The sequence below is a fragment of the Merops nubicus genome, unplaced genomic scaffold (assembly GCF_000691845.1).
Source record: "Merops nubicus isolate BGI_N331 unplaced genomic scaffold, ASM69184v1 scaffold6689, whole genome shotgun sequence".
NCBI lineage: Eukaryota > Metazoa > Chordata > Aves > Coraciiformes > Meropidae > Merops > Merops nubicus.
Genome location: NW_008632963.1, coordinates 64,267 through 81,963, shown reverse-complemented (window position 1 = coordinate 81,963; position 17,697 = coordinate 64,267). Strand labels below are relative to the sequence as shown.

At 42.8% G+C, this 17,697-nt stretch overlaps 1 protein-coding gene across 1 annotated transcript in view; it reads right to left on the bottom strand.

The window, feature by feature from the left end:
- The window catches only part of UVRAG (UV radiation resistance associated), a gene marked incomplete at its 5' end in the record, with an annotated part of 79,826 nt that overhangs the window by 16,641 nt on the left and 45,488 nt on the right, over window positions 1-17,697 (bottom strand). Inside the window, one exon of the mRNA XM_008948070.1 lies at window positions 14,399-14,477. Coding sequence (XP_008946318.1) covers window positions 14,399-14,477 — 79 coding nt within the window. The remainder of the gene's footprint in view (window positions 1-14,398; window positions 14,478-17,697) is intronic.

Below are 17,697 nucleotides of genomic sequence, written 5' to 3'. Positions count from 1 at the left end.
TTCCTTCTGTGCCATGGCTTGAACATCTACTGGAAGGAAGCTGTCAGTCCTCAGCAGTGAATCAGCTCCACACCTCAGCACCTCTAAACCTGCTATCCAGGCATCTTCCAGGGAATTTACTTTGTCAACCAGACAAGTAAATTTAATTAAAATCACGTCAGGAAACTTGAAAGGTTCTCATGGAATTGCCACCTTTAGGAAGGCGGTAGAATATTCATTCAACAAGTCATAACAAGTGTAGCTACCTCATTAGTTAATGGATTTGTACAGAATACTATATATAATGTAGTTCTTAATATAAACATGCACAGGTTCTGTTACTCTTCTATAAACTAAGAGATAAGAAGTACTAGAACCAGTGAAGTTCTTCAATTAAGCTGGCTTAAAAAGAATCCATTCAGCTATCTTTCTGCCTCTGGGTCATATCAGATGGCACTCAAGATCAAAATTTGGGCTCTTGCCACTAAGGGACCGCCTCTTAAAAAGTAGAGTAATAATAACCTGGATAAAAAAAGTTCATCATGAACCAGCAATAGGCCTTTGTGGCCAAGAAGGCCAACAGTCTCCAGGGGTGCATGAAGAACAGCGTGGTCAGCAGGTCTAGGGAGGTTCTCCTCCTCCTCTACTCTTCCCTAGGGGGGCCACCTCTGGAGTATTGTGTCCAGTTCTGGGCTCCCCAGTTTAAGAGAGACAGGGAGCTACTGGAGAGAGTCCAGCAGAGGCCATGAAGACATTGGTGAGACTGGAGCATCTCTGTGCCCAGGAAAGGCTGAGAGCCCTGGGGCTGTTGAGCCTGGAGAAGACTCAGAAGGGATCTGATCAGTGCTCATCAATAACTAAATGGGAGGTGGGGGGCAAGAAAACGGGGCCAGACTTTTCTCAGGTGCTGCCCAGTGACAGGACAAGGGGCAAAGTCTACAAACTAGAACCCAGGAGGTTCCATCTGACCAGGAGGAAGAACTTTCCTGTGAGGATGCCCAAGCCGTGGAGCAGGCTGTCAGAGAGGGTGTGGAGTCTCCATCCCTGGAGGCTTTCAAAACCCCCCTGGATGCCATCCTGGGCACCCTGCTGTAGATGACCCTGCTTTAGCAGGGGATATTGGACAATACGATCTTCAGAGGTCCCCCCACCATGCTGGGATTTTGTATTTACACACAAAGAAGAACAGCCCATTTCCTATACTAATCCCTTTAACAGTATTTAATGACTAACAGTATACAAGAATATATACATTTACTTCCATCCAGAAACCAGAGTACCTAGCCTGGAATATCCTGTTTTGGGAGCACAGAACGACTCCAATCCTGAACTCATCCGTTCATCATTTTCCGTATTGCTTCCCCAGCCCTATTCATCTCGTTCTAAGACGTGGAAGCAGTCCTACAGCTCAGACTATGCTAATTAAATTCAAAACACCAGGCACTTCAGTACACATTATCCATAGTGCTCGAGTCCACACCAAAACCTCCAGCAGTTTTGCACTCCCCTTAGTCTCCACTGAAGGCAACTGGTCCTGGATGTTGCAGCACCAGCTGTGTCTACAGAAGAGGTGGACCCAACCTGCTACTATGCTAGACAAGCTCATGCACTGTTGAGGCAGTCAAGAACAATTCTGAATCATTTTCAGTTCAATAAGGGAGTTTTTGATAGCATCAGGCAGTTAAAAGGACACATCTGCTCCACAAATGTGAAAACCCACAAACAAAAATAGAAGCAAAACTGTTCTTCCAATCAAGTTCCCAGCACTGGGTAGGAGCCAAGCATTTACATAAGGTTTTCAAAGGATGTCAGAACCCTGGGATAGGAATACAAAATGCAAGTTTTAATAAAATGACATAGTTAATTGTTTTACAAGATCCTGGATGACTTTTCAGAGTATGAAGGAGCACTGGCTGGGATTCAGATGACTAAGCACTGCAATAATGAAAACAGAAAGTGTTGTTCTAATGCCTGTTGCTATATAAACAACCTTGGGGGATCGGTGAAATAATGCCTGCTGCTATATATACAGTTGTGTGTGTTTATACCTTTTGGGGGAAATGATAAAATTTTAGATTATTTGCACTGTTAACATGTTGCTTGCCTTTGTTTTATTAAATCTATCTAGTTTTACCTCTGAACAGCTATGTGGGTCTACTGAAACACCTCTTTGCTGCAACGTTAGTGAAACAGAGTGGTATCAGGTAGCTCTTTATATGGCTTATCTCAAAACTAAACATTTAAAACTCAGTTTAATTTTTTTCCATCTATGACTGTCAGCATAAACTACCAGAAGACTGTCAGTATGCTGACTTCCATCTTGATATGCCAACGCCTGCCCCTCTCTCCCAAGTGGATTTCAATGCTGTTCAGAGGTCCACTCTGAAAAGCAGATGTTTAGTTTGCAGTTCTTCTAAGAGAAGTAGAAAAACAAGTTACATCAACATCCTTGAAGACCTGCATCCTTCATTAATCCATTGGGCACACGCTTTAAAGTTCCTCAAGCTGACCCAGCATGCCTAAAAAAGCCTTCATTAAAACCACCTTAGAGGACTTGGTAGGACTTGGAGTGATAGGACAAGAGATGATGGCTTCAGATCGGAAGAGAAATGACTTAAATAAAGAATTAGATTAGATGTAAGGAAGGAGTTGTTCACTGTGAGGGTGGAGAGACACTGGAACGGGTTGCCCAGAGAAGTTGTGGATGCTCTGTCACTGGAGGTGTTCAAGACCAGGTTGGATGGGGCTTGGAGCAACCTGATCTAGAGGGAGGCATTGGAACTAGGTGATCTTTAAGGTCTCTTGCAACCCATTCTATGATTCTGTGACTCCCAGCACACTTTTGATTTAGCAACAACAAATAAGCCACACAAACAGCAATCAAAGCAGCACCAGGAAATCACGACACAGTTTGATGCTGTCCCTTCAAAGGCTGCTTACAACCAATTATTTTTAAAACAAACTTAGTCTAAACTAACCTGATTTTCTCCCTGTTTACAAGGCTGCTCTCAATAAGATACTTTCCCCCTTTGTTCTTCTGATCTGGAAAAATGATAACAGTCATGACGCTGCAAAGTCACTGGTCCAAGACAGTGCTACAGTCAAGCTGATCTCCACATGTCTACACCCATTAGGTCAGCGTGGAGCTCCAACTCCTTCAGTTCTCACAAAGTGCATGAAATTCATGTGTAACTTTTTCTCACCCCGAACAGCCTGTCTCCTTTCCTTTCCTCCCCGCCTGGGGAATTTTGATTCACTTCCGTCTGGAAGGGAAATTCATGTATGAAATCTAAGTACAGGAGTGATTCAGCAGTGAGCAGGGAAACTATATTCTCATCAGATAAGATCTAATTCCTTCTACTTTCTTTGATTTGCCCTAGAATTACATTAAGCTTCTTCCCCTCACATCCACCAAAACACAAAGTCTGATCATTACTCAAAAGGAACAGCAGCCTGGACGCTAACGCTCAGCAACTTGTAATATTCTGCCAAACATTCATGAAGTGGTTGTATTCCAATTTTTTAAATCTGAAATGTGATAATAGGCAACGTTTAATACTGGATTTTGGTTTCACAGCAGTAGTGTTTATTGGAGATAAACCACAAGAAAATAAGGAAATAGGAGTACGTGTTTGAGGACATGCAGAACACACTGTAGAACTAAACATTTAGAGGAGCCAAAAGCCACGTTTCCTCCAAAGGCTCTCTTGCTTGGATTTGTGAAGCCCTTCCCAAGAGTAAACACAATATCTCTCCAGAGAGGTTTCACATCCACCTTCATGGTCTGAGGCTGGTGTCCCAGTAAGGACACAGGAAACCACTGTCCGAGACAGGCTGGGGGAGACAGCCCCTTACTGAAGTAAACTAGACTTGTAAAATTTGGTGGTTAGTGGGCTTGTTATAAAACCAAAATCTATGAGCCTCCTTGCCCATAAAGGTGCCTCTCATATACCATGACCGTTTTGCAAAAAGAACATTAAAAAAAGGCAATTTAGAAGATGGAGCAGTTACTGGCCTCAGAAAAGCTTCTCCCTTGCCCAGTGAAGCCCTCAAAGAACTAAACCCACATTTGCTGTTCAGCTGTAGGCTTGCTGCATGAGAGTTTGATGAGGTGAAACCATGCAGCCTAACCTTTCCAGGCTCAGGTCAGAGTCTCCTGAACAGGCTCCGCATCACAAAGTGATGGCTATTGGATTATAAGGCACACTTACTTCCTATGACCTCATTCATCCTGAGCTTTTTGTATTAAAAATCATTACATCAGGCACAGAACAAAAGATCAGACATGCAAAAGAGAAAGACAAGTAACATTCTCTATCTCCATCTTAAACATGATGTTTTCTTGATGCTTTTAGCTCCTTTTTGCACTGCATGAGAACATCTCAAGTTTGCTTTTTCTTTGCATGCACCAAAAGGGCACAAGTAGGTACAGAGAACTCACCCACTTTGTCCTGGCTGGACAGCTCAGAGCAATATAGTAACGCTTCCAAATAAGTGTTCTGGAAATTTTCACATGGGACTATTCACATGGACCTGCTGGAGCGGGGCCAGAGGAGCCCCAGCAAGGACCTGAGGGGGGAACCCCTCTGCTGGGAGCCCAGCAGGAGAGAGTTGGGCTTGGGCAGCCTGCAGAGGAGAAGGCTCCAGATGGGGAGACCACCTCGGAGCCTGCCAGGACTTCCAGGAGCCTCTCAGAAAGCTGGGGAGGGACTTTTGAGCAGGGCCTGTTGGGACAGGACAAGAAGGGTGATTGTAAACTAAAAAAGGAGAGATTTAGACTACAGAGAAGGAAGAAAAGTTTTAAAAGTCTGGCCCAGGTTGCCCAGAGAGGTGGTCGATGCCCCATCCCTGGAAATATTCAGGATGAGGTTGGATAGAGCTCTGAGGGACCTACTTCCAGATGTCCCTGTGTCGTTACCGACACCCAATCCCCGGGATCTCTGCCACCCAACCTCTACCGTTGGGTACCATCAGCAGACACAGGCTTCAATGTGAAGGATGTTGCAAATGGCGTTTATTGCGCAGCTGCAATTGCTTATATAGCACAAGCCACACCCACAAGGCCCCGCGTGGGCAGTCTGAGCTTTCCATTACATCGCGAGATCTTCTGCACGCCGATCCCTGCCTAGGGTGGGCTCTGCTCACCACAACATCCCTGCTCAGTGCAGGGGGGTTGGACTATATGACCTTGGAAGGTCCCTTCCAACCCAAACCATTCCGATTTATTCTTTACCTGCATATGTTGATAAATGCACTCCAAAACCAGGCAATCTTCCCATCCAGCACGGGTCCAGTTGTACCTTGTACCTTGGGATGTTGCAGGAAAGGAACCTGCAGAATTATTTCATTGTTCAGGAACAACACACTCCATCAGGTACTGCACACACCAAGTCTTTCAGATCTTTGTTCTTTCATGCTATGTTGGGAAAGCCCTTGTTTTAAACTGGGTAAAACTGAGCTTTTGGCAGTTTTTCTAGAGCATTAAAACAGGTTTATGAAACCTGCTCCTTCAAGTGAAAAGGTTCTTGCTTCACAAAATAGTTTGACCCCCACCTGGCTCCAGCCTCCCCCACCTTACATCAGCCTCCTTCCATGGAGTTGTCAAGAGAGAGCTGGTCCCCAATGAGCCTCCTTTGCTCCAGGCTCAGCACTCCCAAGTCCCTCAGCTGTTCTTCAATAGACTTGGGCTCTAGACCCTTCCCCAGTTTTGTTGCCCTTCTCTGGCCATGCTTCAGCCCCTCAAGGTCCTTCTGGGAGTCAGGAGCCCAAAACTGAACCCAGGATTTGAGGTACAGCCTCCCCAGTGCCCAGTCCAGGGAGGCAATCCCTGCCCTAGTCCTGCTGGCCACAGTAGTGCTGATCCAAGTCAGGATGCTGGTGGCCGCCTTGGCCACCTGGGCACACGCTGGCTCAAATGCAGTTGCTTGTGACCAACCCCCCCCAGGTCCTCTTTTTCTGTCAGGCAGTTTCCAGCCGCTCTTTCCCCAGCCTGGAGTGTTGCAGGGGGTTGTTGTGACCCAAGTGCAGGACCTGGCACTTGACCTTGTTGAACCTCATCCCACTGGCCTCAGTCCGTTGACCTACTCTGTCCAGATCAAAGCATTAAACCAAGGTCTGTTCAGCAATGGCCTTCCTGAAAACAGCCAGCAACTTTTATTTGCTAAATTGAACCAGAGCTTGTTTTTCCCTATTTATACAATATGAACTCGAGAAATATTCACAGGAGTTACCCATGAGGCCAGCAAAGACAGACACAATAGTCCTTTTAGTACTTCCAGTCTCCTGAAAAACAAAATTCTTTAAAGCTCTGGATTTCCAAACGTTCTGGACTGATCAAAAAGCAAATGAGCCAATATATATCAGACACTTTTCCTCCTTTTGTTGGAGAACAACTTGCTCTAAACCTCAACCACAGCATGTAATAAGCCTGGAAGGCATTTAAGGGTGATTAAGCAGCTGCCATAGCCAAAGCTTTCAAAACAGGATTTGTCCCCTGATGTGCCAAATCTTATGCACAGAAGTATGAGACAAACCCTGCTCACGGAGCACAAAAGATACGTATTGACCTATACAACAGAAGAACAAAAGATGGAGGGGGATAAGAAAAAAGGGTCACAAGCTTGCCACTTGCCTGCTAGTGACAGCTCAGTGTAATTTTTATGCGTTAAAGCAAGAGAGGTTCCAGGACACGACATGCGTTTCAACATGATTTTTTTTTAATCCATTATGAGGTGGGAACATAGCAGAAATTGAGAAGGCTCCTGAAAGAAGAGATGGGTTCCCATGTGTCTATATCAGCTTAACTAGATCAGGAATCTAGTTAAGTTAATAGTAATTTTCCATCTGATTACTAAATTTTGATTCTATTTTAAACACATATTCATCTTTTTTTTAAACCTTAGCAAGCTGGAGCATTTATGCACAGAGACGATGACAGCTACATCATCCAAGATCTAACACACAGAGTTTGCTTGCAGGAAGTGGCCTCCAAAATTATTTGGGAGGCACAGCTGGTGATGCCATCTCTCCTATTCCACCCAATCAGACTGTTCAGCCCAGTTCATCTGCTCTGTGCTCTCTGTGTCCAGATCAAGAAGTGGAGCCTCCAGCCCTGCCCAGGCTCAAGCTACAGGTGTGGGGATAGAAATACAGGTCAGGGAGCCAAGATCTGCTTCACCACAGAGCAAGTGAACACTGGCTGGTCAGGATGGGCAAGGATAGGCTCCTTTCATCTGAATGAAAGGAGGACTGTTGTTACAGCTAATCCAGTCTCATTTAAACCTATTTCATCTTGGCATGGGCAATAGGAAAGGAAAAAAAGGGATCCTTCCAACAAGCTTGCAAAAAAACATATGTAAATTCCCCAATTCTAAAGGATCTGGCTATGTATCAGCCCATTGCTACCCTAGGAGACTTTCAGGAATGAAACCTCTCCTAAAAGCTTTTGGCTCTCCGTAGCTGGAGAAGGTACTTTGTGGTTTTTCAGGTGCAGTCCCTTCCTTTTAACATTAAAATGAACGCTTGGCACTTCACAAGATGAGGACCCAGCTCTGGCTTCAACCTGTGCTCTTTCAAGAACACTTTTCCCTGTGCAGCTAAATTGGCCACGAATTCAGACAGTGCGTTCTTTCTGAACTGTACAGTTTATGGTCTTAGTTTAGGGGCCTCATAAAAGATGTAGTGTGCAAGTCACAGGATCCTACACTCGGAGGGTCATAACCACCGCATCTACACCAAGACCCACAGATCTCCTGCAGACACTTCTGCTCGCTAGTGTTTATTGCCAAAACAAATCTCTAGTCCTGACATTTCTGCCGTTCAACTTCCCATGGAAAAGTTTAAGAGTTTCTATTCTAAAGTTGATTTTCTCACACAGTCAATAGCCTAACGGAGCCAGAAATCGAACATCTTGCCCCGTTTCACGTTTAAGAGCTGAAGTTCAGTTCAGTTTCTTACCTATGGCACCAGCACCTAAGCATCCAACTTATATTCCATGCAGCTATTAGAAAAAGATATCAGTTTGACTGCAAATACAATAGGCCAAGAAGCATTTTGCTTTTCTTCTGTGCCTCTGTGGATGTCACTTCCCTCATGTATTAGTGGAGCAACTGAACCAAGAAGCAGCAGTCCCAAGAGAGCAGCACTGGCTGGTCACTATCTCTAGCAGGTTACATAAAGCATGTAAACATCGTCTGCCACCATGTGGACACAGCGAATCTGGACACACAGAAGGAGAACCAGAGACAAGTTACTTGTTTGGATCTGCACTGCACTGGTGTGAAAACAAACATCCTTGGGGAGCTGAGAAAAGACTGCTGGAGTGACTTTTTTCCGTGTTAAATAGCAAAGTTCATCTGCTGCTAACGACTGCCAGATGAAAGCACACCTGTCCTTTGGCCAAGGCTCAGCAAATCATGCCAACGTGAAGAAGACTATTGGTCTAACATCGCTTGATAGTTGTCTGACAAAACAAATCAAAATGGTCTCACAGCAATGACAGTTCTGGCCTATGGCTCTATGGTGAAGCTGGGCTGAGATTCAGAGTAAGAAATCCAAATGATCAAGCGACAAATTAACCTCCACCCCCTTTGGTGGCTGACCAAAGCATCGAGTCATAATTCGATACTCACAGTTTTAAATAAGTTGACTGTCGCATGCAAGAAAATAGAAGCAAAGAAAAGCTGCAATAAATCCCCTTCTAACCAGGACCAGAAGAAACTGGCTCCACAGCTGTAACTCAAGTCTCTCCTCACCTAGCAATCTTGCAGCTAGACAAGGAACATGGCCCGTCAAGTACCTTTCAAGAGACAACCTCGTGAACACCCAAAGGAATTGGAAGTTTCATGAATAGGATGGTCATGGTCTCTTCAAAGGCTACACATCATATACAGATGGGTTAGAAATTATGACAGGGAAACATAAAAACATATAATACCCTCTTGTATAACTTTGGGTATTCCCCAGTAGTGACACCGTACCTGCTCACTAAGGACTCACCTAAAGAAGGATGGTCACTAACATAAGATCATCTCTTCATATGTAAGGAAGAACACAGGTACTACTGAGACCTCACTTGCCATGCTGGGTCCAGCTCTGGAGTCCTCAGCACAGCAGAGACAGGGACCTGCTGGAGCGGGGCCAGAGGAGCCCCAGCAATGCCCCGAGGGGGGAACCCCTCTGCTGGGAGCCCAGCAGGAGAGAGCTGGGCCTGGGCAGCCTGCAGAAGAGAAGGCTCCAGCTGGGGAGACCTTCTGGGGGCCTGACAGGACTGCCAGGGGCCTCTCAGAAAGATGTGGACAATCTTCTCAGCGTGACAATAGTTTTAAACTAAAAGAGGGGGATTTAGGCTAGAACGAAGGAAGACATTTTTGATGCTGACAGTGGTGAGCCCCTGTCCCAGGTTTCCCCGAGAGGTGGTCGCTGCCCCATCCCTGGAACCATTCCAGGGGAGGTTGGCCGGGGCTCTGAGCAACCTGCTCTAGTTGCAGATGTCCCTGCTCCCTGCAGGGGGGTCGGACCAGATGACCCTGAAAGGTCTCTTCCTTCCTACTGAACTATCTCCCAGTGCCTAATGCTTCTGAAAGCTGGACACTTCACTCCCAGATTTAGCAACTGTGTTGTGCTTCACCTTTGACAACGCTCTGGAATGACAGTAATTTTTTTTTTTGTTGTTGATATTATTAGATGTAAGTCACTAATTTCCCTTTGAAAAAAAAAAACAAAGACATTTGTATATTCATTAGAATCAAAAAGCTGGAATCTTAACTGGAAATTCATGGTCCTACCTAATATTATCCAACTTAAAAAGCTACTCTGTGAACTTCGTGAGGGATCCAATTTTATAGATAGAAAATGTGGGGATTGAAACAATTTGTGCTCACGTACAGATGGAAGTTATTATGAACTCTCGGAATTAACACACATTGTTTTGACTTCGGAATGTAACAGCAAAGCAAGTTTCTCCAAATAAATGCTCTACCGAGCTAGCACTGAGCTGCTTCTAATTCCAGCTGAAGTCTCCTGAGTGCAAGATGTGGTTTTCATTGTTATTATCCTGCTGTTTTACAAAACAGTACCACTTTATCTTGAGAAAAGTTTTTATTTCAGTAATTTTCCTTAATATCAACCCACCCTTGCTTCTTCCCTACTCACGTTTCTCCTTGTTGCCAGAACTCCAGGTAATTGTGAAAGGATAGAAAAAAAAAAATATATATATAAAAATCTGTGAAACCAGGGAAGCTTAAACAAATCCTTTCAAGTATTTCTTTTAAGTTGAAACAAGTTTTTCTGGGCTCTTTGTTATCTCACCCACAGTGATCACAACTTGCATGAATCATTTGAGTAAGATGAGAGGTTCAAACTAGATATAAGGAAGACATATTTTATGCTGAGGGTGGTGAGCCCCTGTCCCAGGTTTCCCCGAGAGGTGGTCGCTGCCCCATCCCTGGAGACATCCCAGGTCAGGTTGGATAGGGCTCTGAGCAACCTGCTCTAGTTGCAGATGAACCCTCTGCAGAGAGCAAGGACATCTAGGTGACCTTTAAAGGTCTATCCAACCCAAACCATTCCATGGAGACTCAAGCTCTTCTCCTAACACTCCAGTACTGTTCCTGCCACACACCTCCAATCTTCCCACGGCACTCAGAGGGAATTAAGCAACTGATCTGCATTTATTCACATGCAAGTTATTTGCAGGGCTGGTGCTCCAAATTAAGACCTTTGGGCCTTAAAAGGATTCCCTCACAAGTTGTTGTCTAGAGATAAGAGAGAAGCAGCTGCTCATTCTCCATCCAAACCTAACTATTTTCACACACTCACATGAACTAAGGAGATCTGGAAGCTTCCCTCCAAGCAGCCTTAACATCTCCTGAAATCATCTTGAATTCAGCAGTTCAGCCTCCAAAGGAATACACAAAGGATTCAAATCACCTCAGGTTTTTTAGATCTAGTCAGGCCCTGAGTACAGAAGTTTTGTGATGTATTTCTGTCTGTTATCTACCTGTTCTGCTTTCATGCTGCTTTCACAGTGGAACTTCCCCTTGGCAGAACCATGAAAAGCTGCAATTTTTGACCAATGATATCAAAACAAAGGTGACTACAACAGCTTATATGGACCTCAGGAACACTCTCCTGATTAAATAAGTAGTAGAAGCCCCCCAAAAACTCCAACTTAGTTTTATTAAATTTTTATATTCAACAGCATACTGTGTCAAGCACTAACATGTGAACCACTCACGTTGTACAAACCACTTCAAAGTTTGGCCACTAAGTGCTCTGGCTTGTACCAGCACAGTGACCCCATGTAAATATGGAAACTTTTTTTATACAAGTACATACTTAAAGTCTTCATTTACTTTTATGAGTTTAAACACACACCAGTGATTTCAGAAACTGACTGCACGAACTTGGAAGGCAACATGGGGGAGTGACCATGTTTTCAACTGTTCATAGACCTTTAGAAATAGGGTAAAAATCAGAAGGAGAGATTTCGACAGGGGTAACAACTCAGAGATGACAAGTCAAAGAGGAAAAAAAAAAAACAGGAAAACAGGCAAAGTGGTGACAGCTCCTATTAAAAAATACCACAGGCACAACTGACAACTAACCCAGACTATGAGGAATGAAAAGACAACTAACTTGGGTTCATAATCTCCATCAAGCTAGAAGCACAGAGCACTTGCATCACATAATGGCAAACTCCAGAACAGGAACAAAACCATGAGAGGCTGAATAGAAAAGCAAGCAGCATCACAACTCACAAGTTACAGAATGAACTGATGTATTTACAGAAGAGGAGATTAAGGAAAGCATTGATTTGATAGTAATGGAGAGAGAAAGCTATCAAAGCATTTGAAGGATGAAGTATTTAATCCCTTTTTTCTCACTAGTCTTCCCCATGAAAGTCAAGTGTGAACAGCTGGCTGCCATTATTAATACCTGCAACAAAGAGGCACAGTCTAAGTTATATTAACAGCTTGGTTAAGTGAATTTTCCAAGATTAGCGGGACTTGATTAACTTCATCTTAAGATATTTTAGCCTTTAAGTAATTTCAGAGCCACTGGAGGTTATCTTCCAAAATACACTAAGCACGGGCAAGATACCAGAAGTCTGGAAAATGGTAAACGCAATCCAAGCTTAAAAAATGAACAACAAAAAAAGACCCAAAAGTTTTACTTCAATTTGTGGGTAGGGAAATGGGGAAAAAAAAAAAAAAAAGGTGGTGGAAGAGAGAAGTGGAAAACCAAACCAAACAACTAGAAACTAAGCATAAAAAAAGATCAGATTTTTCAAGAATAAAACTGTCAGACCAATCTAGTTTCAAACCTTACCAAAAGGTTAGAAACTGAAATGTCACCTTTCTGTTGGAATTGAAATAAATCTCTTGGCACTTCATGGTGCAATACGCTCACAAGGATGCTGGGAAAGGGGATATTGATGAAGTATGAATGAATTCAGAGCACCAAAGTCCTCTCTGGGTGTTGTTAAAACACAGCTTCACTGTTGTAAATGGAAGTGCTAGTGAAGCTGGGCTCTGCCAGGGTCTAGGCTTTACCCCAGTTCTGTTCAATATTTTAATTAGGTGACCTGGATAGAGAGAATAGGCTCAGAGGCAAACAGCAGAAAGCTGGGATTGAGTTCTGACCCCACCCTTCCCCATCTTCGAGATTTACATCACCAAATCAGAGCCATGACTCAGAAGAAAAAGGGGCACCTAAGGTGTATTCAAGGTACAGCATGTAAAACCTGAAGGAGTCACCTGCACAAATGCAGGATGGATTATTTTTTTGAGTGTAGAAAAGACTCAGGATTGCTACCTGCACCAAATCATAAAAGTCACTGTGTTGGGCTGTTAAGAGAATAAACCTATCAGAACACAAAAAACTGGAAAAAAAAAATAAAGAAAAAGGACAAGACCTGTGAAGCATTTTCTCTTCAACCTACTCAATGTTTTGAAGGCATCAGCTGCACACTATATCCAGCTTTAGGCACAGCACTTCAAGAAAGAGGTGGACTCAGAGAACAGGAGACAAGAATGATGCTCAGAAATTAATCACAGAAACATCAAATTGATTGGGTTGGAAGGGACCTTACAGATCATCTAGTTCTAATCCCCCTGCCACAGGCAGGGACCCCTCCAATTATATCATGTAGCTCAAAGTCCCATCCAACCTGGCCTTGAACACTTGCCATGATTGAGCATCCACAGCCTCTCTGGGCAGCCTGTTCCAGTGTCTCACCACTACACCGCATCCTAATCTCCCCTCTTTCAGTTTAAAACCTTTACCCCTCATCCTATCAGCACATGCCCTGAAAAAAAAAAAAAAAAAATCTTTCCCCACCTTCCCTGTAGGCTCCCTTTGAGCATTGAAATGGCACAACAAGCTCTCCTTGGAGCCTTCTCTTTTTCAGGCTGAACAATCCCAAACCTGTCCTCATAGGAGAGGTGTTCCAGTCCCCTAATCATCTCCACGGCTCTCCTCTGGATCCATTTGAGCAGATCCACGTCCTTCTTAAGAGATATGACCCACGAGATAACACTTTCAAAAGGAAAGGCTGTCTTTCAGTGCATCAAAGTTTGTAAAGAAGAAGAGACAAAAGAAAAAAATATTGTAATAGATGATTATGTGATTAAACACAAGACAGATTTGGATTAGATGTCAGAAAATGCTTTAGTGGCCAAGACAGTCAAGGGTTGGAACTAATACTTGGATCACAGGCTTTCCTTCAGGGAGTTCCACAAACAACTACCAGGGAGAGCCCAAGAGCAGCTGAACGTGCCCTAGAAGGAGGCAAGATTCTAAATGATCTCCCCAGGTCCCTTTTTCGGACCAGCTTTTTGAATATCCCTGAATTCCATACCAGATGTGTCAGCAGCAGATATTAGTGGAATCTCAAAACCAAGTTTGTAAACTTTAAACTCTCAAGTGTTTGCCTAAGTAAAGGATGGATTTTTTAAATACATTAAGAGCAACGAAGTAAGGATGATTAGAGGACTTTTTTTTTTTTTAATGTAAAGTCATGTATTTGCAAGACTTAAGGTTTGCCAGCTTGTTGTGTTTTCTTATCATAAGTATGGGGGTAGAATACTAGTCAATAATACAGCAAGATGAAAGACACAGCGATAAGAATGCCACAAAGATCTTCAAGTATGACAAAAATAATACAGAAAACATTTACTATTTTCAAAACAGTGTGTTCAGACTCACAGTATTAATTTGAAAAGGAAAAAATTCATCACCAGTTGGCGAGCCCTCTAAGCACCACAGAAGATAATCTCAAGCACAAAGCTGTCAGGTAGTTTCACAGATGTTTGCCACAGAACAGCATCACGAGACAGTGGATGCACGCTCATGCCAACCTGACACTAAGCAGAGAGTAGATACAAATAAATGAATAAAAACATCTCAAAGTACCAACCTGTGCTATATTTTTGTTGAGAAGATACACTCCATATTCAAACTGAAGCTTCTCCCCTCCTTTGGGATATAAGGGAAATCTGATGGGAAAGAAAAGAAAGCAGAAAAAAAAAAAATAAAAAAGGTGCAATTATTCAGATGCTTAAGTAAACTCCAAAAAGCCCCAGACTCCTTTTCTGAGAAGTTAAAGGCTTAACCAGCCTCCCTTGCTGACACCTCCCAGGAGCCCCATCCGTAGGATGTACTTAGGAACCCTCTGCAACTCCAATCAGCCTTTTAAAAACTGATGTCAAAACTCAGCTAATGAATTACATTTTCTGAAGTATTTTACGTTTTTAAAAGATTCTTTATGACTATCCCAGTGCTGCAACATTCCTCTCACCAAGTGAAGCACATCGTGTAAGATCACCACCTCAGCCCTTTGCTTTTGGCAAATTTGAGTTTGGTTAGCTCATTTCCAACTAGAAATCATCTTTTGGGAAAGGTGTTCTCTTTTTATTGGTATTTTATGATTGAAAGAGCACAAACCTCTCCACCTAGGAGAAGACATTTGCAGGCTCACTTACCATCATCACAACAGAACATCACTCAGAGGATACAACTGATTCCTTTCAACAAGCTTCAAACACCCACCAAAGGCTCAAGGCAGTTACAGCTCCACGATCCCCACAGCCCTTGCAGATATTGTATTCCTAATGTTTATTTCTCTTCTTTAATAAAGCATTTTGCTCTATTTTAAACATCTAGATGTAGCAAATAGCTTACAGGAAAGCAGCACAGCTTATTTCTGTCTTAACTGCTGTGTGAGATCAGAGAACTGAAGCTTTAATCCCTAAAGCATTGATGTTCCACATTAAAGAATATAATTTTATGTGTATTTTCTAGTAAACTTTAAGTGAAGCAGTTCGCATAAACAGTTTTAACATTTGTACACTGCATTTCTTCGGATGGTCTTTGGGCTCTTCCTTCCCACCAGAGGTTATAAGGTCACCACAGTCAACAGAGTCATCTTGGTTTGATCTAAAATTTCTGGTTTTCAGCTACAGCATGAAACGAGCTTTTTGCCTTTTCAAGAACCGTATGTTCTGTAGCTCCTAATCAAGATGCTGAGCCTGTTAGTTGCACAAAACCCACATTACATCAGAAACCAAAGTCTCTCCCAAATATAAGATAACAAAGAGGAGATCAATATCTACTAGAAACAACACATTCCAGCAGGGCGATTACGCAGAGTGGATTTTACCATCAATCAGAGAACATTGGCAACTTTTAAGGAGACTTATACAGCACCATTAAAGCTAAAGGTTAACAGGTCATGATCACAGCAGATCAAATATTAAGACGTCAGCTTCAAGTTTTATGCTACTTTCAAACTCACTAGGTCACTTCAAGTTGAGGAATATAAAAATCACTGTGAATAGGATTTATCTAGCTCACCTTGCTTAATAGATCCATAAATTCAACTGGTTCCCCGTGCAAGAAAATAAAGCCTTTCAAAATGAACACAGGCTACCAAAATCCCACAGCACGCTACCCTCAGTGTAAAATACCAATCAAAAGGCATTCGTTTCAAAAGCTACAATTACACTACCCACACAGAGCAGGGTTTAAAGGATACCTTTACAATTAGCAGTAGAAAACTAACTCAAGCTTGACAATAAAAGCACCATTAGGAACACAAGCCGTGTTTCACTGGAAGATACTATTTCATTAAGTCACTAGTAATGGGGACTGTGTATTCTATTAGTAGAATAATTACACACAGCTCTTCGATACACAGTGTAGAGGACACAAAAACCTGTTTTACAGCGATCAGTACCAACTCCCCCACATTTCTGTCCTCTAGCTTCCACTAATGAACCTGTAAAGACTATAAACTACACACATCCTTGTGTCAGCTTCCATAACATCATCCTTTCCATGGAAGTCTTGAAAAATGTCAGTGGATGTCTTTGCATGCACATTTATGGCTCACAGACAAAATGTTACCAACTTTGATGTTTCTTTGTGTGTTATCGTGCTTGCCCCTTAAGCCTGGTCACAAGCAATAAACTTAAGGGAGAGAACCATGACATTTTATATAGGGTTTCATTGAGAATAATTGAATTAATTCAACTTTAACTGCTGGCTGCCTATGTGAAATTCTTCTTGCCTGCTCCTTAGAAAAGCAGGATCTAAGCTAAATCTTTCACTTTGGCATGCTGCAAGAAGTCTGGTGTGGAAGGTTTTAGTTATACTTGCTCAAAAAATACATTTGAAAGCTACTATTTTAGTGTTTTTATACTCGTGAAGCACTCAAAATGCACGATGGCATCTGCCTGCCCCCTCTCCTCTCTTTTTTCTATTCTTCCTGATATGTTTGGGGAAAAAAAAAAAAAAAAAAAGAAATCAAGCTCCTTTAAAGCAGACAGTAACTACAAACCAAACAGCTTCTGCTCAGGGAGGTTCAAAGTGCGTCCCTGTAAAAATCTGTTGATATTTATCTTCTGACTATGGAATATTACTTTCCAATAGTGTCTAGATTTCAAACACAGCTTTAATACACCTTGAGTTTACCACAGATATTCTGTTTCTGTACACAAAGAGCCCACCGCTCAGCTGGCATACAGCAATAACATTCATGGGACTCAAAGAACAACTTAGTTAACTTGATGCAAGAAAAACAGACAATAGTTAGTAACTTCCAACATATTAATCCCTTTTGGAGCTGTTTCTGCACCTCATTTCCCTTGTACTCAAAGCTACTCTTGCTTCACTTCAGACATCTGACATGTCAGCAATGGTAAGAATCTGAGCTGGGGAAAAGCACAAGTACTGGCAGTGAAAAAGGGATGAACAAACCAGCAGGCCCATGCAAACACAGCTTTAGGATCTGTGGCAATTGTGCCCAAGATGCTGAAATTCAAACAAGTCCCACTTGAAATTCAGAAGGCAGAAAACACTGTGTGTAAGAGTGATGCAAACTGCACACCAGGCTGATTTGAAGCAGATGGTCAATATGAGCCTTCAAGATCTAAGATAACAGAAAGAGGATTCTCGATCTTATAAGCTTACGTTCATTTTGGAATTTTGATGTTTTACTTATTTAATCCTGAAGGACTGTGACCAATGCAAAGTTTTTATTCATTTCTGAGTCAAGTGTTCTGTTTTATGGGACTCACTGGGATGCAAGTCAGCTGAGCAGTGTTTCCCAGCTGTGCCACACTGCAGGCACAGAGGCAAATCCATAATAAACTGCTAAACGTACCCAGGCAGGACGTTCTTAGACACTTATCTCACCTCCTCTTTCACAGCACGTTC